This window comes from Spodoptera frugiperda, chromosome 15 (genome assembly GCF_023101765.2).
Source record: "Spodoptera frugiperda isolate SF20-4 chromosome 15, AGI-APGP_CSIRO_Sfru_2.0, whole genome shotgun sequence".
Classification (NCBI taxonomy): domain Eukaryota; kingdom Metazoa; phylum Arthropoda; class Insecta; order Lepidoptera; family Noctuidae; genus Spodoptera; species Spodoptera frugiperda.
The window spans coordinates 12,288,378-12,312,546 of record NC_064226.1 but is presented as its reverse complement, the minus strand read 5'-3'; the positions used below and the strand labels follow the sequence as shown (position 1 = coordinate 12,312,546).

The 24,169-nt window shown below is 35.1% G+C and overlaps 1 protein-coding gene across 18 annotated transcripts in view; it reads left to right on the top strand.

Moving 5' to 3' along the window:
- Nucleotides 1–24,169, top strand: part of LOC118282029 (kinesin-like protein KIF13B) — a 107,810-nt gene that overhangs the window by 44,213 nt on the left and 39,428 nt on the right. For all 18 annotated transcript variants that reach the window (XM_050698895.1, XM_050698900.1, XM_050698907.1 and 15 more), the window contains exon 3: nt 1,354–1,517. In XM_050698895.1, the coding sequence (XP_050554852.1) occupies nt 1,354–1,517 (164 nt within the window). The remainder of the gene's footprint in view (nt 1–1,353; nt 1,518–24,169) is intronic.

Genomic DNA, 24,169 nt, shown 5'->3' with positions numbered 1-24,169 from the left:
GTTAATGCTTAAGTTGAGCAACGGGAACGTGAACACATTAGCATATTAGCAAAGTTACTAACATTAGCGTATGCGCCAAAACGTAGAGGTCACTGATCTTTGAACGAAACAAACAGACGAACTGAGCTTAGCATTGGGCTTCAGGACTAATGAGGCGTTCCGATACAAATCTCGTAGAATTAACAGTGACCCCCGCAGTCGTTAAGAAACAACAATTAGGTCAATAAATCGAAGTAATAACATTATCTTTTGGCACGCTACCCGTTACCAATTCTAACGAAAAGTATTGAGGGAATTTATTCCTTTTCTGTCCTTTTCTATCTGCGAACGAAAGAGTGGGATGGAATATATTGGATCGGGAAAATAAGTTCAGGGAGCTTAAGTTGGTTGAACATTTCTGCAGCTCGAGTCTAGCTGTAGAGGGTATAAAGTGATTCAACTTTAGGAAATATATTATGAGGAGGGTATTGGCTCGTGTCATATCGTGATCGGATTTTATTGGCTCTGGTCTGCGATTTATTCAGATTTTAATCTTTATCGAGTTATACTAGTTGTATGACTTATAACTAACGGAATAGTATGATTTTTTTATTTCTTAGATGAGTTAATCGTACCTATCTATTTATTAGGAGTCAGGTAACAATACAACTTTAGAGGTTTAATTGACATTTATCTAAACTAAAGTTTAATGTAAAAATCATCCACGTGTTCTACGAACATGCATGTTGTTTTCATTATAAAATTCAATTTAAAATATGTATCTAAATGAGGAGGAAAATGTAATTACAATGATATTATAGCCTTTTCACAAATGCATAGTACAGGTGGTTGGCAGGCCGTGGTTGGCAAAGTAATTAATTAAAACTTACCAACCACTATTAGCGTAGTTTGATTAAAACCACCCACGTACGTGGCCGTTGCCCGCCATGGGGCATTTACGCAACTGTTTCTGTTTACCAGTGGGTGACATCGAATAAAATAGGTTTATCTAACTGTTAGCAACTAAAGACGGCCTCGGAATTAAATGTGGCCATGTTCACAAGTTTTTATTACAGTTTAGTAACTGAAACGATACTGTCATTGGGTCTAGTTATTTTCATTTGCTGAGCGTATTAGATGTTGTTCTACAAATGTTTATAGTATTTTAATGTAGTAGCTGATGTTATGCTCGATAGAGATCGCTACTAGAATATGAAAAACTAACCAAGATTTACGAAACTTACTATTTTTAATGAGACTATTAAATAAAGACATTTTCTCAGTTTAAGACAAAATATACTAATTATAGGGATCAATGACAGAATACTTCTAAGAATTACACCTATACTAATGTGATTTTTTTTTTCTTTTCAGAAAACAACCAAAGACCTTTGCGTTCGACCACTGCTTCTATTCCCTGGACCCATCCCTGCCTCACTTTGCCTCTCAGAAGACAGTATTCGAATGTCTTGGCAGGGATATACTCGACAATGCCTTCGATGGATACAATGCCTGTATCTTTGCGTATGGACAAACAGGTAAGAATAAGAAAAATAGCTTGGTTATTATAAAAAGTCAACGTCGTCGGTAGGATAATAAGTACATTTACGTAAATTAGAACATAACATGCATCAGGTTTTTAATTAATGTGTCAGCAGGAACAAAACCATCCGATATTTTAAAAATCATAAAACATAAAATGAGAAGTGATTTGAACATAAAAATAAAACCTCAACTTCTTGAAATGCTTCCGTATTCCAATAATGTGTCGTAAACATATTTATAGCAGAAGACTATTAGGTACCCTGGGCCAAAGAGGTTATTACATTCTGGGAATTCTATCTAATGTTTCTACAAGTTGTAGGAATAGTAAAAATATTGCCAACAGTTTGCTTTCACAATTTCAAGCATTTGTTTCATTTGTTTTTGTTTTATCAATTAACTCAATACTTTAAGAAAACAATTCTACATTTCTATTAAGTGATAGATAACAAACAAATGACTTTTTCAGTTGCAATATAAAAATATTTTCTCTTGGGACGAATAAACAAACAACTTGAAAGAGAATATTTTGTAAAGTAAAACAACATTCAGTCCAGACTTGTCTAGTTAATGGTAATTTATGTCTCAAGAGCAATGGCCTGGGAACGGCTGGTCGCGCCAGATAAACCGATGCCTCGAGGGTTGCAGAAAATTTGTTATAAAACCAACCAAATAAGGGCTTCCTAATTCCTATAACGGTCTTTGACTTGACAAAAATGTTCTTCATATCTACCGTTTCACAATTCCTGGTCGTAGAAACGTCTAGACTAGAATTCTCGTATCTACGATATTCTTTTCTTTTTCTTTCTATTATCCTTTGTACGCGTAAAGATTTTTCGTATTCATGTAGATATATTCATTATATTACCATTAAGTTAGTCCGTTAACCTAATTCGTACGTACCAGTAAGCCGGAGGATCCAGGTTTATTCTGTGCACCTTTTTCACCCCAACCACATCTTTATGATAATGTGATTTTACTAAAAGGATTTAGAAATGACACTTTGAAATCCGTAAAAAGTATTTCGTTAGGACAATTTTATTTGCCTTGGTTTGTCACTAATAATAATGTAACTCTGTAATTCGTAAATAATTAAGTACATTCTCTGATTATTCTAAAATGTTACTGTAAAAGAGTTTTAATTCATTAGGATAAAGTTCGTGTTTACGACTAAGCATTATGACTTTGAACGTCTTTGTAAATAAACGCTGTATCTTTTGTCAAATACCTACATAGCTTATTCCTCTGTATTCTGAAGTACCTGTGAAGTCTTCAACCTTGAACCTTCCATTGTCCTCCCATTTTTATGATGCTCCATTCTTCAGTATCATTTCCCTTTCATTTGTTATTCATGGCGCGACGTGGTTGTTGTTTCATTGTTTTTAGTGTTTGTATTTTGTAGTTGACCATTTTGTTTGTACTATAAACTAGCCATTCAACTCCAGCTTTCCTTTGGGATTTACGCCCCAGGCTCACCCATTTCTCTTCGTGTAATTTTAATCTTGTTTATCGCTCTCGACTCTCGGCCGACGAAAAATATGTATTTATTCCTTATGTACTACGATTATTTCAAAATTTGAGAAATAACGGCCATAATTCTTTTGGCTTGCTAGGATTTTGTTTGTTTTTCTGCTGAGAATGTTGCTTGCTGAATTATTTATGTGAAAATTTAGTTTTTTGTGCTACCCCTCTAAAGGAATTTCGTTTTCGTCGTTTCTACGTCAATTTATCCCTAAAAGATCAGGTTTATGTAGTGTGAAAGAATACCGAAATCCGGTCGAAGTTATTGACAATTATTCGGAGCATAATTTATAAAGTTGGAAGTGGAGTAGGAAAAGTTTTCCTCTTCGAAAAGGTCCTTGGTTATTTGATATTTATGAGATCTTTTCAAAGCTCCGTATGCAGTGCGTGGTAAATATGTGTACTAAATTAATAATAAAGTTATTTTTGTTATTGCCGTAGAAATTAAATAGAATAATTTCAACTTTCCCGTAACATTTAAACCCGTAAGTTCCCCGTGACAAAGACCATTTAAAAATGTGAAGCTTTTATGAAATAATTTAGTTATTATGTCAAACATATCTCCATAGGGTAACATCTCTCCTATAAAAATAGCAAAACTGATTACATACAGGGCAGAAAGGACCATGCAATTTCGTACGAGCTTCGGGATGATTCACTTACCGGACGAACGATGTTCCGGTTCTATTAAAAATTCCAACACGTGGACACAAATGGCTCGCGAAGGGCAGGACGTGCGCTGGCGCCTGCCCGTCCATGAAGGGATTTGTACACGCACGGCTCCGTGACGTCACGTACGAGACAGTTACACTCGTCTCAAATGTTGCCACCGTTGAATATAACATGGTGGTCCTTTTTATCACCTAGTGAAAGTGAAGTTTATTTTTTTTGGGTTTACTGAATCAATCCCATGTTCCACCACGTTTCGTTTTAACACAAGAAGAGATCAATATTGTGTTATCTTGTATTTGCGATTTTATAAAACAGATATTTGTTGTTTGAGTTATATTATTACCTAAATGAATAATATTTTGTAATTTCTTTTAAACACGTGTTCACTTTTGAAGAAGCTCTTTCTTTAACACGTTTCATCGTTGACACAGAAAGTTTAATGGTATCCAAACATTAGTGCCTGCATGTTTCTGTATGGAAGAGTCGTGGCTCACAGTTTCTCGTTTAAACGTTATTTTAGAGCTCATTACCCTGAACAAAGTTGCTGCCTTTCGGTGGCTGTTTGTGGAAAACCCTTGGGAATAATTACCGCCTTTGTTTTGAGTGCAGTTTTTCATTGCAGTTACTGTTTTGTTGTACTTTTAGACCACCGTTTGTTTACCAGTTGCTTAAGCAAAACAAATTATACTGTAACCTACATTCTTAGCGACACGTGTAGAGGCTTTAATTACAGGCTCACACTTAATTATTCGCTTCGCTCTACGAACGCGTGCTTTAGAAATTGCTCAAGTTTGCAACGTTAAGAGCAATTTTAGTTTCGTACTGGTTACGATGTTTATAGTCTGTGACTGGAAACACATTAGGATTTCCTCGGAAAACAGATCTTGATAAGATGTTTCTTATTTTCATCTTGGACTGTGCTATATTGTGTGTAGTGAATTGGTCATTGTTTCAAAAGCACTATTATAGAGAATGTAAAGTAATAGAACACCTATTAAAAAAATACTTAATAAGAAAATGACGTTTGGCTATTACTGTTTATAATTTATCGCTCTTAAATGTCACAACCTGGTTCGCGAGTTATTCAAAGAATAATTACTGCAAAGGTGAAGTGAGCACGTATGCTACACACTCGCAAGGAGTGTTCCCAAGCCGTTTTAAATTATGCTCCTTATTAAAACTTGGTACTGAGGCTTTTATATGTTTTACATACATATATTTCTTTTTATATGCTCAGGCACTCTAGCGCACGGCCTGGTTAGAGTTAGAAACTTTGAGTTTTTTTACTTACGTTTTTTTATCTGGTTAGATTTGCCAAGGTTCGTTCATCATGTTCTGTTCATTATTTGTTTGTTACATATTACACAATAGCCTCTAAAGGTGAATGAGTAGATACAGTAGTATATGTCGATACTGGATTAGTTATGTATTGTAAACGTAACGTATGATAGTAACTCAATAAATAGGTTTAAGAGATTATTACTGAGGTAACAATAGAAGCTAAAATAGACTGTTATCTAATTAGTCTGCTTAGATTAATTCCACGTTTACATAATGTGTCTATATTTAGACGTGTTTTTCTTCCGACCATTCCCGACGAAGAATATATTACGCCTAAATGTTTACTAAAATAAGGGAGTTATTTTTGTAAGACTAGAAGACGCTTAGCGCCTTCGATGTAAACAAAATGATATCGTAAACAATATTAAGATGTTTTTGTTTATCCTCTTCACGACCTATTATAAGAAAGATAAAAATTAACCTTCCACGAAAAGTAGCTGTTTACACGTGCAAAACTTCTTGATAGAAATTATTTTCCCTCGATCGCTTTTCAATACAAGTTATAAAAAACTTTCAAAGCTATGTTATTCAGCGAACAAAAAAGTATCTTAGAGTAAATCGACTATAAAAGAGTTAATCCAGTGAACAATCTGAAAGATTTGAGATCGAAAATGTTTTGATGGAGTGAAATAAAGTCAAAACGTAGTTGGTGGCGAACCTGCCATCCATCACCTCTGTCACATTTGAGGGATTATTGAAAAAAGAAATACCTATAGTTCGGGGATACCGTCCGACATCTAATGGACCGCCATCCAGCTCATACACGATCAATATTTGTTGCCAATATATGAAAATACTGACGTCAATGAACCACGAACATTTTGTTTATTTTGATGAATTGAAAAGACGGGTTATTGGACCTTTGTTTACATTAATTTGATCAAAGAACTTATTTACTTGGTCATTTTGACATGGAATGACAGTAACAGTAGATTATCATAATACGACGTAAATAATAACTATTCATCCAACAAAACTTAACGATAAAGTAATAGCTAAATAAAAATCTGTACGTTCCATAAAATAATACCGGTTCTTAAAATAGTTGTACAACGTTCATTCATTTCACGGACTCACTCACGCGGAATAACGACTGAATCCCGACAGCTATCAACATTTCAAACAGATTCAGAACATGCCACCATATTTATATTATCTTGTGTTGCGTAAGCACCTACATTGGGATATTAAAGTATAAAATATATTAACGCTTCCAACGTCGGCGAAGTAATTTTTGGGGTAACAAAATGTGCAATTTACGTCTAATGTATCATGTAAAATGGCGTAAAAATGTAAGCGAAGTTTAATATTAAATTATATTTTTTTGAGGCTATGTCGCGACTTTTTTAGGCGTTAAGTGGAAAGTTGAAATCGTTTTTTTGTATCTTTTTGTCGTAAAATTATGTAGATTCAGTGTAAAACAAAGAAACTGAAGCATTTAAAATATAACTAATTGTTAAACATTATCGACTTCATAAATAAAACAGGACACATACGTGTCAGCGTATACCTCAATGGAATTAGAACCACTGATGACGGGTCGATATGACATTGAATTATAGAAACATAATACCTACATCAACTATAACACCTCATTATAACACATCCATTTATCGGTTTCGTATCTAGATAATGTTCAAGGTTCTTTCCATTCTTTGTTATATTAGTTTCAAATACCCAAACATTTCTGCGTATTAATCAAGATAACATTGACGAATATGTGTTCCATGTAAAGACTAATCATGTAGGTCAACCTACACCGATCAGTCAAACTCTTCACATTTTCAACTTTATTATTTTGTGATAAAGTCGAAAATCTTCGTAGGGGTAGCTTGATGTGCTGGCACTGGATGTGCCTACGTACGTGTGTTGTCATGTAGTTACAACGTAATTGGTCCCAGTACGCTTGATCAATTAACTGCATGCTAGTTGACAATGGTTTGAATTAGTGCGACACGTGTAGGGAAGATTTGCTGTATTTGTAGGCGTTGGATATACCTAATGTTTCTGAACTAAATATCACTTACAAGTATTTACATATTTCTTACAAGTTTGGCTGATATTCAGATTCCCAGAACGAGTGAAGGAACTATCAGTAGTCAGATCAATCAACAAATCTTTCCCTTTTTATGCGTTAAAATTATAATTTCAATAAATCTAGAGCAGATTATCGATAAGCTAAAAAGCTTGAAATTAATATAGCCTGCTAAAATCCTACCTAGAAGTAACTTGAATAATAAATCGTTAAGCTATATTGAATCTGAAAGCTTTAAGAATTGTTCGTAGTTTAAATTTAAAACCTGTAATACTTCATATTTCTAGGCAATTTTTATCCTATTTCCTTGGAGACCAGATAACGCAGCCTACAAAATAATACGTAGAAAATTTCCTTTGTGTGGAGGCTTAAAGGAAAAAGTCTTTGCTTTCGCCCGGAATGAGTATGAATGGCTCCGGAATAAAAATAATACTAGCATTCTTTTTACTTTTGCAAAGGAAAGATATTATACCGATTTGTTGTTCTGTTGTAATAGCGACATACTGATTTCTTATAAATAAATCGCGATGACAAAATGAAATGAAGCTTATTTTCTGTCTATGAAACGATACAAAGAAGTGTGGAACACCCTTGCAATTTCTATGCTTTTGTTTCAGTGACCATCTCTTTTAGTTAACCTCCATTACCGAAACACCTAAAGTAGGTACAATAATAAACATGTATGTACAGAATCACTCTTGCCTTCGGAATTAAACATAACGCTACGCTCGGATCGTATGTAAAAGGCGGCAAAATAAATAATATAAGAATACGCACAACACAGCTTTTATTTTGCGCTCATCTGGTGATAAAAGAAAAGCGTAGCACACATTAATGTTCGCGCATAATTTACAATTGTATGGCGAGCGGTTTCTTTAACGACTGCGCTGGCTTTCAAACCTATACATTAAAGCTTAAGGACCGTAACCCTATTTCCTCGATTAACTTTTGCAGTAACATGAGAGTTTATTGCCGACTTGTTTAGTACTGTGTCAAGGAACTGAATGTGTTTGGTATGTTTTGCTTATTAAATTATACATTCTTATGATGTTTCTTGTTTATTTGTATGTGAGGCGAACAGGCGAACACCTTTTCTTTACCATCTTCCTAATACGTAAATGATGTCACTGCTGTTATTATTTTATTGTTACACCGGTTTATCACACAGGTTTTTGCGAGTTTCTAGTCATATGATATTAGTATATTACCTATCAAATTACCTATCAAATTAACATTATCTCGAGTGCATTGAGCGGTGATAAAATCAGTAATGATAGCGATCCCTTTTTCACGAAAGTTGACATAACATAAAGTCAAAGAGCACGCCATAAAATGGCTTCCACGGTAAAAAAACAGCAGCCTATTCATAGCTCAGCTTATTACTAAGAATACCACAACCACACGCATCACCTATAAATATCTAAACATTAACTCCTTTTATGTTATGACTAAGCTTATGTTTCATACTTTGTTACCTGACCTTCTTTGGTAGACCGTGGTACCGTTTTGTTCGAAAAAACTCGAATGGAACAGTAACAGTATCCGCCAGTGTTATTGCCGTTAAGCTTATTAATAAAAGTCTAATTAGTCCGTAATTACGCTCAGTGTCATGGTTCGTGAATTGACAAGGAATTAAGCTGAATGCAAAAGCATGAATAAGTTTTAATTTTTATGTATTGAACCGACTTTAGTCATTTTGTTGAATAAAACTGTATTTTATTACGTGTAATATAAAATTGATTTTCGCAGAATAGACGGTTTCGTGTTATTTAACCAAGTGGTTTGTATTGTCAAAAAGTATGTAATCAAGTAAGTAGAGTTTCACTTTTCTACTTTATGAATCCAGATATGACATTGACATCAACAAGTCACACACATAATTGGAGAAGTAGAACGCGTCTAAAATTAGTTGCCACAATAAGACCAAAATACGGTAGTTACTGTCCAAAATGAACACATTTAGAAACTAAATCGTCTGTATCAAGTAGCATATCCATGTGACGTCACGAAAATACCTCATTTGTTACCTCCTGAGTAAATTTACTGTTTCAACGTCACACAGTTGTTTCAAGTTCGGCTACCAAAACGTCTGATAAATGTGTTTTCGTTTTGACTTAACACTAGGTAGTCTAGTAATAGAATAGAACTCGCATTTTCCATTCCTGCTCTTTGATTAGTTAACTATTGGCTATTTGAGCAATAGTTTTCGTCTTAATTGTATATGATAGCTGATATTTCCGTAACTTTGTTTCGGTCATATTTTTGGGATACAATTCAATGACGGACGGAATCTTGTTCGTAGTGAAAATAATTCCATTGTCTTGAGTCTTAGATAGGATTGTCCAAATACACAATCCCAAGATATTGTTTTATTGCTTTATCCCACAACTTCCTCGGGGTTTTCGAGAATTTATATGCCTTATCTAGAAAAACAGAAATGTACCAATCCCTTGGGCAAGCGTAAAAGCAAATAACGTGAATTGATACTTTGGAAAACAAATAAATGAAAATATAAGCCTCAATTTATCTTTTGTGGAGTGAAATTAATGTATCGTACCGCTTTAAAATATATGGCTGTACCTGTATTTCAAATGCAAATATCTTTGTATGTTTAGCCAGGACCACTTTGATTCAAAGCCCAACAATCTGAACTAGGAAAACACCTAAATCGAACTCTCCTACGATTCATGTAAACCCACGTAAACCAAACGGCCCGTTATTCTTGAAGATATACGGTGGCCAAAGAAACTAACATATAGCTCTCTTCGACCCCAAATTGATCGCCTCTGGTGTTCCCAACGTATCCTGATTCGGTTAGCACTCAAGCGGAAAAACGGTAGAACTTTTACTTCCTATAACAATTAGTTAGGACATGATTTCGACACTTAAAATATATCAAACGTCCACATGTTTTTATTTGAAGTATTGGAATCAAATTTTGATTGAAATACAACAATTCCAATGAAACCGATCTTCTGTGAATACCTATTTTGCGGTTGTAATCAATGGTCCTCAAAACGATGAATAGTCGTGCGATGCCAAATGTAGCTGAATAGCGTGAATAAGATTAATTGGGATAGTCCTAGGAAGCAGACCGTTAAATTTCTGGCTGACTGTCTGGTCAAATGTAATGGATGGCAGTAAATTAGTGGAACTTCAGTTTAGAAAACTCATTGCTGTTTAGTTTAATAAATCAGATTCAGACTTCGCAACAATAGTTTGATATATTTTATGATTTCTATTCTGTTCTTAATGTATCATATACGTAGACATATTTGAATATCGCACGAATCCTAACATTGTAGGTAAGTAATAGAGAATTTGCTGGTTCAAAATAACAATACCTGCTTCATTAAGAAAATTAAATAAACTTTCCGAACACGGTAAGTTAGCAACAAGTTTTTATCTACCAATCTCGCCCCATGTTCAAAGTAGGTGAACAAGGATCGTCTTCACCTTGCTCCTTTAATTGCGAACTCGTGTTTTCATCTAATGAACTGCTTAATTTATTGTGTAATTAAACTAAATAACTGTGTGTACAATGTAATAAAGCTACAAGTAATTGATTGCATGGGAAAACTTTAAACTCCTCGATGTTTCCGATAATGGTTCGGATTAAAAATGGTCTTCCGTGGATTAGGTTAGTTTCACAGTCTTCAGGCAGCAAATTTATTAACACAACGTTAAATTCAGGTTAATAAAACAGTTTGAAAAGTGCTAACCCCTTCCAAAAAAGAACTAATGTTGCATTCTAGTACTAGTGAAACATAACTAGTTAACTGTTCATTCCCTGATGTTTCACACGAAATATCCACACTTCCCTCCAATAAACACGTTCATAAACCGGAATTATGATCTCGTAAAGAATTTATTAACACGTACCTACCAAAAAACTTCTCTCGTGCTACTGCACCCTTGGGAGCCGTTGATAGTACTCATAAGATACACAAACATGCGGTTAAACATAACGCGGAAAAATGATGATGAAGCTCTTACCGTGCATTATACCAATTAAAAATATGCACCATCCATCCAGTGAAAACATCGAGAACGCTGCATTATACGGTTAAAATAAACCCGAGGGCTGCATAACGGGTTATTATAAAAGTAAAAGCGTTGTAATAACAGTGCCTCATACTTTGATTCAGATTTTAATTAATCGGAGGAAATGAAGCTGAAAAATGTGCCACAATTCCACGGACAATGCAGAAAAAGCGTTTTAAATAACTGCAACATTTCGTATGAGTATTATTACTGAACATTCTGTAATGAAATTCAGTCACATAACCGATTCCTCTGATATGGCCCGACTCCGTACAGATTAAATTAAGTTCTGGAACGGGTAATTTCCTGATGGCAGTCGTAGATCCAGTCACGAAATTGATTTTTAAACGATAATGCAGCTGTGCTGGGTGTTCGTTCAATCGGTAGGTAGTGTGCGCGACGAGCGTACGCGACGACCCGTCAATGATTTAATTAAGTCGTCATTTTGGAGGCCGTAACTCGACTGGATTAAATTGCAACTGACCTTCGTGATTGATGAACTATTCAAAATAGAGAACATAAACGGGATGTAAACATAAAATTTGTTATTCACCAATGTCACCATTAACGTAAACTTTACAAAGACTGGCATAAATTCTTATCTTTCCATCACTTTTTCCTTTCTTTCGAGATCGGATGTACCGATACTCATTTATTTGTTCTCCAACGTTTATAAATTGAGCCTTCTCCTTTTCGGCTGTTCCAAAGTTAATGACATCGTTTTCCTTTAGATTGCATTTCGTTACCGAGCCAGGCGTTACGTAAAGTTCAGTCGGAATGTATTGCCTTATTAAATATCTCTAATTTTGTTTATGCCTTCTCGTAATTGGATGGTTTATCTTTGAGTTACGCTTCATTTTTGCATTTTCTCTTTCATAATAAATTTTGATTACGTTCGGTTTAGGCTTTTCTTTTTTATGAGCGTATTTCGTAAAATGGAGCTAAGAAGATTACTGGATGGTCGACTTTTAATGTTTTGCTTTAAATTGAACTGACTTGTGTTGGTTTCTTTGTTTGTTTAGATACTTATTTATGCCGAGTTATTTATATTTTAGTCATGAGAATTTACTTGCTATTTATTTAGTTTTCATTTGATATATGGTTCGTCTATAATACCTAGAGACCTAGTTTCATAGTGAGTCATTAAACATTTTCCTGAACAAAGGGCTTTAGTTTAAAATATCGATCTAACCTGATTTTGCCAATCTTTTTATATGAGCTGTATTGTGTCGTTCAAAGGCGTCTATCCCGTTGTGAAGCTTCAATTTATTTTCGCTTGGAAATGTGTGGAACAATTATGTGTATGTTGTATACCGCGGGGCACCTTGCTAAACAACGTCGTTTCACGCTGTCATTAATTAATATCCACTTTGTCATGTTGCTACGTCACTTTGATACGCTGTGGAATGTCTCATTTTGTTGACGTTATTTTCGAAGAATTTGACACCGTTTTTGGCGTCTTCACGCCCTTTAATTTACATTTACTGTCGTACTACGTAATTATCTCGGATTAAGAGTTTTATTAGATAGCAGTAACTCATTTCTCGGGTAATAATAAATAAAGTGTTGTCGACAACGGTAACGGGGTGCTATAAATCAAAACCGATAAAGATTATTCATTTACATAACGGTTTAGTTGAACGTAAATCAACGTTTATGAACTGCTATCACAGTGACGTGTACACTTTGTATAGTGCGATACTGCAGGTTGCGCAAGTGCGTTCTCGTGTTTGTCTTCGTGACGTCATGAATTAGAAACGATTTGTAGTTACGCTACAACTGTACTTAAAACATAATCATTTACGCTAAGTCAGTTGTTTCACCAATTCAATACTTATATTCTAAATATACAAGTGATGGTTTTATTTATAGGATAAAATTGGGCATATTGATTTTTCAAAAGAACATCACCGATTTTTTATTCATTCCATATCAAAATTTCATTACGAGAATTCCGTGCGTTTGGATGGTCCTTTGGGAACACGCACCGAACGTTTGGCGAATAACTTTGAATATTCATACTCAATAACTGAGCCCTAAGCTTCTAGGGCTGTCACTCTCATTTGACTTGGGTCAGGCTGGCGGTCAAATCTCCGGTCTCGATGGCCCGACCGACTGCCTTTCACAGAGTTAGGCCGTAATTTACCGGGTAGGGCCGACGATTCACGATAAGGCTAGTTACACATTCTCAATATGCATTAGCCATATGTTCACAAACGAATTTCTAATAAAGTATGTTCTTTAACCCTTTTGGCACTCATGAATTTTAATAGAATTTAGTATTTTTCCTAATCTTTGAAAGACTTTACAAACGTGTATAGTTGTGAAGACGTGTCCTTGCTTTGCTGTAATTGCTTTTAGTTGTGGTACTGAAATTGGCATCTCGCAATAGCTAGGCAATCATAACCCTTGGTTTGTCAGTACTTTATATTGTAGGATTTGTAGCTGGAACGGTCTCGTATGTCAGCAACCTTACGTTTACATTAATTCTCCCAATTCCGAGTCCTTTCGCCCAGGGGAAAACTTGCTCCCTTGATTTAATACCGTATTACAGATGGAAGTTTTTATTGAAGGGTTTACCAGAGGTAGATACTGCAAAAAAAAAACTGACAGCCCTATTTACGGTTAGCCGTTAGCCCTATTACGCTAGAATTTTCGAGTATTCATGTCAAAACGGTATTTGTAGGCGGTTTCTGCCCGTTGGCTGCTCGCTCCATGAATTCAATATTTGGTGTTGATTGAATGAAAACTTTTTTGACCTGTCTATAGACCTTTATTTATAAATTCTGTACATGTGTAAAGTGCTTTGGAATGAATTGAAACGGGTTCAATTTTTTTTTTTTTTTTTTAGTTAAGTACCTATGACCTATTTTGTTGAAAATAGTAAGTGCGCTGAATAATTTTGAGCAACATACATTCAAGTAAGTATAGGTAAGCCAAATCACACATACTATTTACTCGAACTCTGTATCAATGTCATTTTGTTCTTGTCATAAACCATTAATCTGTTGACTGTTTCACCGTTCATTGAAATATACTGCTGTCATAGCCTAGACACAGTTGAACGGTTTACACGAATCAGTGCATATTCTTCGAACCTAATAATAAACAGCTCGAGTTTACCATGCGCTAATCATTTCTAACTGTTGTTCTTGTGACTTGTTTACTGTACTGTTCATAATAAAATTAAAAAAATATTAACACATGAGTGGCAACGGGTGAATAGCGTTGTGACTCGTGGCAGTATTACTGATAGTTGTGTCAATGTATCTTCATAAACTGTACATTGTAGTTATTTGTTGAATAAAAAACGTACAGTAAGTACACTTGTAAACACTTTATTGTATTGATTTTTCACGCACACTTCCAACACACTATACTTGTAGACTTTGTTATCCTCTATCGCTTTGCGTTCTTTGCGAAGCGTACAAAAGCGTGTGCCGCAGGCCGCTCACCTAGATACGCCACTAACCCTTTGTGTTCCGCCCCATCAATTCACACGCTGCAATCAATGCCAGACGAGGCTGCTTCGCTTTTTCAACGTTAAGCTAACGTTATGCTTCGTTTAAGTCAAACGACAGCTAGAAAACTACGGATTTTATCACATACATAATACGTATTTTTTGTGTGTAAATACTAGTCCAAATATTCAAATCTTAAAGAACAAAATATATTTAAAAAGTAATAAGTTTACAGATATTACCAGTAAAAGCTACATTCCGTAAACTTAGAAACATGGTTCTCCTCGCCACATGAAATGTGTTTAACTGCAGACACATTCAAAAACAAACGCATTAAAGTAAACATTACCATAACAAAACCAGGAACATTATTGTTGTCATAGCACTTTTATTGAAGTTATTAGCATACTTCAACAACAGTACAGCGATCGTAAACTGTGTGTGAAACGTATTGGAAATCTCATATTGTTACCATGTTCCCCGCTGTGACGTGGTTACCCGACATTTTCCAATAACGATCTGTGTGCACTCTGCCTTTGAGTGGTTCCACTGCATCTGTACTATTTATTGAGCCATTCTGTACCTTTTATTGTTTGCTACATGTCTGCTATGATTCTATTGAATTGGAACTATTTGGAGTATCCGTGCGGATGTTGTCGATGTTCGATTCGATAATTTGCTGTTCATTCAATTTGTGCCGTATTGTTCTTTATTAACGCTGCATGGATTTCGATAGACCTTTTATTTCCCGTGATTGTCGATGATGAACTGAATTATTTCTGTTATTTGCGATTCAGTTAACAGTGTTCTGGCAAAGTATTCAGTTTACATTCTGCAATAATTCTTTGTGCTGCGGCTTACAGAAACATGAACACTACAAAACTTGTTTCATTATAGACGCTGCAGTATGAAATGTGGCGTCTAGAAGCAAACAAAACAGTGTTTGCACGAACAAGTTGTATTACAACTCTTGTTACGTTCGTAAGTAATGCCTACGCACAGAGTTGGCATGACGCCACGCATAATGGTCGCAACTCCCGAATATTACTTCCTGAGACCTCTTGCTATACGGGAACCGACTATTTTTTGGACACGTCGAGACTTTTCAAATTGACTTGCGTTGGAGTTCCTCCAACTTTTACAACCACGTGCATTGTAGACTGAATCTCGTATAATATTATGTATTTAACGGTCTGCCACAGGCCACAATAATCGTCGCACTGGCAGACTTGTGTACCTCTTGTAAATATTGATATGCACTACGCTGTCTGATTTGTTGATTTTGATATTATTATGTTTCAAGTACAACTTTCGAGCGGGCTATCGGGGGAATGATACCGTTTTATTTGTGTTGATCTTGTCAATAATCTAGGTTGAGGTCACAATAGGATGCTGTTAGCTTAAATTGCCCGTCATCATTATTATAATAAAAACCAGAAAAACGAAGGCAAATCACACGCCTCCAACAAGAAAAATCATTCAGTTCAACCTAACCTAACAAAACCAAGCGCGCCGCATAATTTCCGCTAGCCCCTAATGCAACGCCTGATTGCATTTTACTTTCAAAAAGATAAAAATCTAGGTCGTAGGTCGTGACTTGTGCTATCTCCTTGGATGTTAGGTAGTGGTCTGAACGACCCTCAAGGGGGGACTTACGGCTTCGTACTTACATGATATTGAAGGTATACGTAACTTACAGCTCCCTTGACACGCACCGCCGCTTAATAATACTGATGTCTGCTTTTTGTACTACGTTTTTCGTGTTTACGCCGCTTTTGTTACGTGGAATACTTACTTTATTTATGCTGTGAAAAGTGCTCATAAAGTCTGAGAGCAAGAATTCGTATTCGTCTTGCCTGTACAAAAAAATATTACTTGAGATCAACATAAGTATTTTAGGAACTAAGATTAATTTAAAAACTATATGAAAAGTATACTGAATCACAAATTAAATATACGTGTGTTACATACAATCTCTGTTTAGTCACAAGCATGTGATATATTTACCGCCAAACAACAACAACGGTTGTCATGACCACAAGAATGTATAAACGTAATTACGTTTCGTTTTAATCACAAGAGACATTAAACAACTTATCCTACCGTCTTAAGATGAATGTTTTAAACGTGCTTGCTTATATTTTGTTATTGCTTCTACTTTTATTTATTAAAGCTAGGCACGTGGACGGTCATAAACGCCATTTTACGATAACTTATGTGTTTACGGTACCCTCGTCAGTCTTGTCTTTTGTCAACATGGGATTCCTCTTGTGGCTGTCTACTTACGTCTTTAACTACGTGATCCTCTTTTTAATAGATCTGAAACAATTTTAAGACCGCTCAAATACTCCTATAAAGAATCTTTGGAAGGCAACAAAAATACATCCTTTTAATGTAAAAGGGTATAATTAATGTCCGTCCGAAATACAGTGGCTTTTTTAGATTGCCTTTTAAAAAATAAATTTTCGACCTTCCTTATGTTGGCGTTAAATTACCTTTCTTTAAGGTGACGTTAATTCTCGAGGTACACAAAAGCTCTGTCTGGCCGCAAATAAAACCCCTACAGGATGGTAAGAGCGTCTGTGCCTCAAGTTAACCTCGAGAACTTTGCTCCGAATTTAATTAAAACAGAATATTCTATACAGCTCTTGATAGTTGTAGCATAATGATCTAAAGAAAATAAATAATTAGGTACAGTACAACATTGAAAACTATATTTTCTTGCTTAAAACTTTAATTAAACCCTTTCAGTAAAACAAGAACAATACTTATTTTGTCAAGAAAGACTTCAAGGTATTAATTTTCAAACACGTGCGTATTTACCCGTCACCTCGTTGACATTTAGGCTGATTTTATTATTACAGTTCTATACATGTTCAATTTACGATACCTAGAATGTTTAGCAATGCAAATGGAAGCCAAAAGTTAGTACCGTGAATTTGCAAATACAGGCTGTATTGGCGTCGCACTGAAACTTGCCCGGCCGAGTTCCTTTCAAGCGCGGCTTATTACTCAACTCTACACATAAATTTTCATCTGGAATTTATATTGTTACTCAAAATATACACGTTAATTTTCATTGTAGGTACGGTGTTTCTAAATGCTACGGTAATATTTTGTTTCGTAGCGAACTGCTACGAAGTTGCTACGCCGCTCGTAGCTACCGTTGCGGGCACAAACATGAACACCGAGACTGAAAAATGAGGCGTTGCGGTTGTTGCTCGTAGCTTGGTAAACGAATATTGTACAGTTTTATGAGTTTCAGCATAAAACATGAGTTGAGCTTGACCAAGATTATTTACGACGTTGTAACTTATCCTTAGATGTCCAACGAAATTATGTGATCTTGTTTGAGTACACCAATCTCACTCTGTTTTATGGATTTATATTTTACAAGGTGACTTTGGGGTCTTATAGTAAAAGTTAGCAGTTCCATAATTCAATTGTTACTCGATCGTTTCATGTTAAAAATATCTCTTAGAAAAAGACAAAATTATGTACAGTGGGCGTATATAATTTAAAACGACACACTAACGTCATTTTCCGCTTTATTAATCCAAGTCTAAAATCCGAGCAACAATAATTACAGTGTACGTGGGACGGAGCACTTATCTGGCTGCACCTACGTAATAAATAGGACAGGAATAAGAACAAAGAGGCTGGGACAGGTGTCGTGTCCGGGTGACCTAAAACTACAGGTGCCAGTAGTAGGTGCGAGGCACCGTGCCGCTGTCCGGCCCAAAAGGTAAACTGACAGCGCCCGTTGAAATAAAAAAAGAGTATAAAAGAACGTATTTGGATTTGGAACGTAAAGAGGTCATGCATGTTGTTTACTTTTATAGCACGTATGGACTGTTTTCGGTTCTATATATAAACCAGGTTTATACTAGTATATTTATTTTTGCGAATAAAAAGTATTAAGATAGTATTTTAATATTTGAGCGCTTCTGATTATAAAGTATCAGTCGTATTTGTAAATCGTGGGCGTGTTTACAAATAAATGACATTTACAAATCCAAATTGTATTGAAGCAACTATGTTTTTATTGTAAACAAATATTATGTTACAATCTACAATTTGTTTGTTACATTTTATCGAAATTGGTATTATAAACACGATTGTTTGTAGAAGTACAGAACTTTTTTGTGTATGAACCTAATCAAGTTCTTAATGGGTATTTGTATGGTCTCTAGTATTTGGAATATCGTCTCTTAAGCTAGTTTTGGACATATGTTCTAGTAATTACCATATTATTGGACATTTACCAGCACCCCTGAGTATTATACGTGACCATGTACATAGTTTTGAGTTTGAGGTTTAATCGTAAGTTTGAATGTCACAGAGCCCATCTCGGTCTCACGTAAAATGTTCTAATTGGACGAATTCCCTTGTCCTTACTTATACTGATACAAGATTGGATCCATCGGTCGTGCCCATTTCTCCCGCTTTGGCGTTCGACCAAACGGAAAGATTCTACTTCACAGATGAAGGAGCATTCCTTAAAGACGTATTTTAAGATATTAGAGAAATTGTCCTCGATTTTTACATTGGTAAGCACCAGCCACGTGCTTATTGATATTATATTTTTTTGTCTCTCACGGATTTATTTCCATACAGAGAGATTGAGAACGTCGTTTCTATATGTTGCAAATTACATCAGTTCAATGTCTTGTGAATATGAATTATGATTGTTGATATTTGTAATCGGCTTTTTCTGTAACTACTGTTTCAGAATATACACAAGTACCTGTACAAAAACAACCGTACAAATCATTATTACCACTATTACCTTCTAATATAATTGGATCGCTAATTAAACAAATCAATAATTGTAAAAAAAAAATAAGTAAACGCGAAGAGTTTGAAACTTGGCTGTCACACAGGGACCAAGTTTAAACTATGTTTGCGCTCGTTAATTGTCGAGAGTCGATGTGCGGAGCTCTCTCGGTCGATATCAGATAAGTACGCGCTCACGTGAGATTATTCACCATTTTCGAGCTCAGTTAAGTGCAGGAACACCGAAGAAGACGTCTCAAGCACTTTAAGCTCAAATGTAATTTCGCTGTAGTTGGAGAGGTTATGTAAATTCTAAGGAACCTCGGTAATTTGAAACTGGTAACTCGATACTTTAAAGCTGTATTAAATTAGGAAAGTTTTTGGTCTATGTCTCATATGAGAATACTTTAAATAAGGACTACTTCAACAAGACTTAGGTATGCTTCACTATTCAGGTAGCAGATGTATAATACATAAACTGATTGATCTGACAGCGCGCGCCATATTTGTCAATTGTGTGTGCATCAGTAGCTCCCGATTGATGTGGGAAAGAACAGAATCAAACAGACACCATGTGATGTGACTTTACCGTGAGAAATAACTGATGTGTTGAATTAAATTAAGTTACACGTGTATCGTATAAATGAAATTTAGGTAAGAAATGTCAGTCAATTTTAATTAATAAATCTTGCTATTGGAAAGAGTTTTATTTAATGTAATTTAGAAGCTTTGAAAATAACCTTTTTGTATCTGATATAGCTATGTATTTAGATATGCGATCTAATCTGATTGATACATAGGCTGTGCTTGATGAATGATTCCCCGATGACGCTGACGCATAGCTCTAAAGATTTGGACGATTGCCAGCGTGCTGGTCATCGCCTATATGCTAGATAGCGATTGAAAGTTTGTTGCTATATCCATTGAATTGGACTGCCGAATCTACATTTCAAACGGAGGACATTGATTAAATAAATTGATACAAATTGGACTTTGATCAACATATTACGTGACATCTTTTTTATATCGCTATCACCTGCTTTCAACAGTTTATTGTGCAAGGCAGAAATTAGGACGGGAGCTAATCTATAACACATGTTAATGTTAAACACAGTATAAGACGTGTACCACTTTCCAAAGTGCTGTCAAGATTTTGTCGAGAAAATGGGTCTTCATTTCCTCACTCCCGAACTAATATAAAGGATGGTTTTCACCTACAGTTTTTAATTTTGCGAGTGGTTGTGATAAATGAGGACGGTGAGAATGATGCTGACGTGGTAGATTCCACTCTTGGAATGCTGCCAAGGGGTTAATCATCCCTCTCCCCGCGTATTGAAGTTACGATTGCAGTTTTGTTTTGTTAAACAAAAGAAAAACATGTTTTTACGTGCTAAAATATGTCATTAGATGAATTGTGATAAATACTAAAAGGTACTATTTTCTAATGCGGCAAGACATACATGCTTAAGTTACACATAGATAGTTACTAACGATAAAGCAGTGTGGATATTAGAAACGGTATCTTCCCCTAATATTTACGTTGTACAATAAAATACGGTTATATGTACAACGTGATCTAATAAACCAACATGAAACGTGACAGTTATTTTCCCAGAACTGTAAAATATCAAAGCCACATCGGCAACGGGTCTCTTAAACGTTTAATGAAGCCTTTATTTGTTGTACTTCACTCTAACCAACTTCATATTTGAGTGCCAACTCAATTAGTGTTCATAGAGCCAACAGTTTTATACCTGGCGATGCGAAATCAAATTAATAGGTTCATATACCTGTGATATTAGAGGGCTGCTTTATATCCAATCTGAATATAATACACCCATTTATATGTTATTGTAGGCCAAATAGAACACGTGCCAATTTAATTAATAATATCTATAGGTAAGCCGTAATTTAATTCCAAACGCCTACGAAATTAAACCAAATATTGATCTGATTTGAAAAGCGCTTCAGTCGCTATTAAGGTATTAATTTCAATTGATTCCTTGTCTCTTATTAAATCTATTTTAATGTAGTTGTTATGGGGACGAACCAGTAAAAGTTTTCTTGCCCTAAAATTGTATAGACCGAATGAAAGCATATGTAAGTGGGTATATTAATATAAATGAGTAGGTACATAGGAGGAAAAAGAAAGAACATAAGGCGAAAGGAAAATATTATTTTCATCTTTATTGGTCCAATAATATGAAGATATGATTGTGCTTCCAATAGTAATGTTATGTATTAATTTCTATAGATAGTTTTCTCAGAATTTCCTTGAATATTGGGTTGGCTAAATATTATATCTAAACATTCCCAGAACTAAACTACTTATGTTTTTCTTAACGTCGAGTTCTCTGGAGACAAGTGCTTGTTCAATTCTCTATAATATTGGCAGGTATTATTACTACAGAATATCCGAACTTGAAGGCTTCCAGAGTATTATTTACGTACCTTTGAATAAGTAATGAAACCTATTAATGTATGTGTGTTATTAATAACTTTACCGTCAGGTATTAATTGGCTGTAATCATAAATCAATACAATTCATTAACATTTACGGAAACATAAATTATTCGTAAGATTTTATTCCATTAGTTTACATCATACTTCTTGCATAGCTTGCAAACAAAGGATTATTATCTATATACTTTAATATGAATCAGACATCATTCTTGCCTTAGTTTTTTGAACCATTAATCAAGAGATGTCAATAAGGTAATAGCTACTGTGGCCACTCCTTACTAGCTTTGCTGTCTATTGTGGTTAATACTTCAACATAAATCACTGATGCACGCCTTTAAAAGATGAGCAAGAGGGCTTTTCCTTACTTTCTCTTTAAGCAAATGTTTTACTCAACTTGACCTACATACATAACAAAAGCTCACCGATAAAATCCACCGGCCGCCAATACATTTTTCTAACAAAATCGCTTCCGAGCCGTGCCGTACAAGTGTGTTCTCAAATAAAATTTGACATTCCCATGGAGAGTCGGAAAGAGTTATGTCGGCACAATGTTTCATGGCGACCGACCCTTAATCCGTGGTGTTTCGTTCTTTTGTTGGTTGTGATTTATTTTTTGTGTTCCCAGTATTTTTGGGGGAAGAATGTGACCGCTTGTGTCACAAGGTATTATGTTTTCGCGTGGATTGGGTGAATTATGAGCCAAAAGTAGGTGAAGATAGGTTGTTGGTACTTGAATAAATACTTAGACAAAAAATTACAACGGTCTTCACATAAAGCTTTGTGTTATTAAATAAAATACATAAACGAGGCCTAAAATTACAGTTTGAAGAAAATCTTCACTTCCAGGTGCAAAACAATACTAATAAATGACAACGTAACGCAACCTTGAGCACGAAAACCGAAGTAAATCCCTCATATTTCCTCTTCTTTACATGTATAACACGAGATCTGAATATTCAATCCGTACGCGGATACTCTACAGCCTCCTGTGATTGCTGTACATATACAACATATAGCTAAAGGTATAGGCAATTTTATGTCAACAGGAGAAAGGTGTCAGACCCTCGCCTCGCAACGCGTTACAGGCAAAATATTTATGATACAACCTGTATCACACATTCTTTTTGATTAAATGTCACTTCTTTTTGTTTATACATATTTGTTTTGTTTTTGTTTGCTATCGGAATTGAATATGGAAAGCTATTAATTTTGTTACGTGTATCGAACTTCGCACTGTTCTTGGAATATGGAAAACTGGGTTGTAGGTACCTATGTTTATTAGAAACGTATGCCTATTTGTGTATGTATAATATCGTAACCGTATGTATATTCTCTCGAAGTTATTTATTATCTTTTAAATTAATTTTCGTGCGAAGCGCGCCTTCAATTTCATGTTTTCATAGAAGTAGGTAAGTACCTATATATACGGTTCTCTTTATTTTAACAACAGAATGTAACATAAACTTTTCATTTCATAAAATTAACCATTGCTTAAACAGTAGTGTAAAATTCTAAGATCTCCACAGTTTCAGTTAAATAAAAGATCTTTAAATGTTGAAAATGATTCCAGCATTTGTGTGAGAATAGAATACGACTATTATGCTCTCAGTGTCGTGTTTGGTCGACATTGCGTGCTCAAAGACACGCGTTATCGTTTCTTACAAATTGTGACAAAGTATTATTTCAGTTTTTTGTTGGGCAGTTGGCACATTGTAACTGAAATAGCAGGTGCTGTCATTGGTGTAATAGAAATGAGCTAAAAAAGTTTACTTAGGATATCTTTGTTATATCTAATTTGTTGTATCGAAATACACACACATTTGCAAAAACTAACCCAATTTTATGTTCATTCATTATGTTGAAATGATCCAATACTTTTTGTTACTACGCCTGAATAAAAATACTTATTTACGTAAAAGAATCCTAGTACGAACATAAACAAAATTTATCTTAACGTAAGTTGGCACGTGGAACCTAACCTTGACCGAAAGGAAAATATAGCGTGGGCGTGGGCTAAAAACAGGATAAGATACCGTGGGATATAATTAAATGTCTTAAGATGGGAACAAATTACCTAAAATTACCATCTTAAATGTTCTTACAATTTAACCTGTTTACCTTTGAATGGTATTATTCTGAAGTATGGTAAAGTTTCAGTATATTTTTGAGGTAGAATTTTTCTTTACGGGTAAATATGCGTGAAATTATTTATAGGTTGATACGCAATCTCGTCTATAAGGTTGAAATTGAAGTTTCCTATAATGTACTGTTGTCTAATCGAGATATTTGTTATCCTTAATATTTTTTGCAAGTCAGGAACTATGAGTTGACCAAG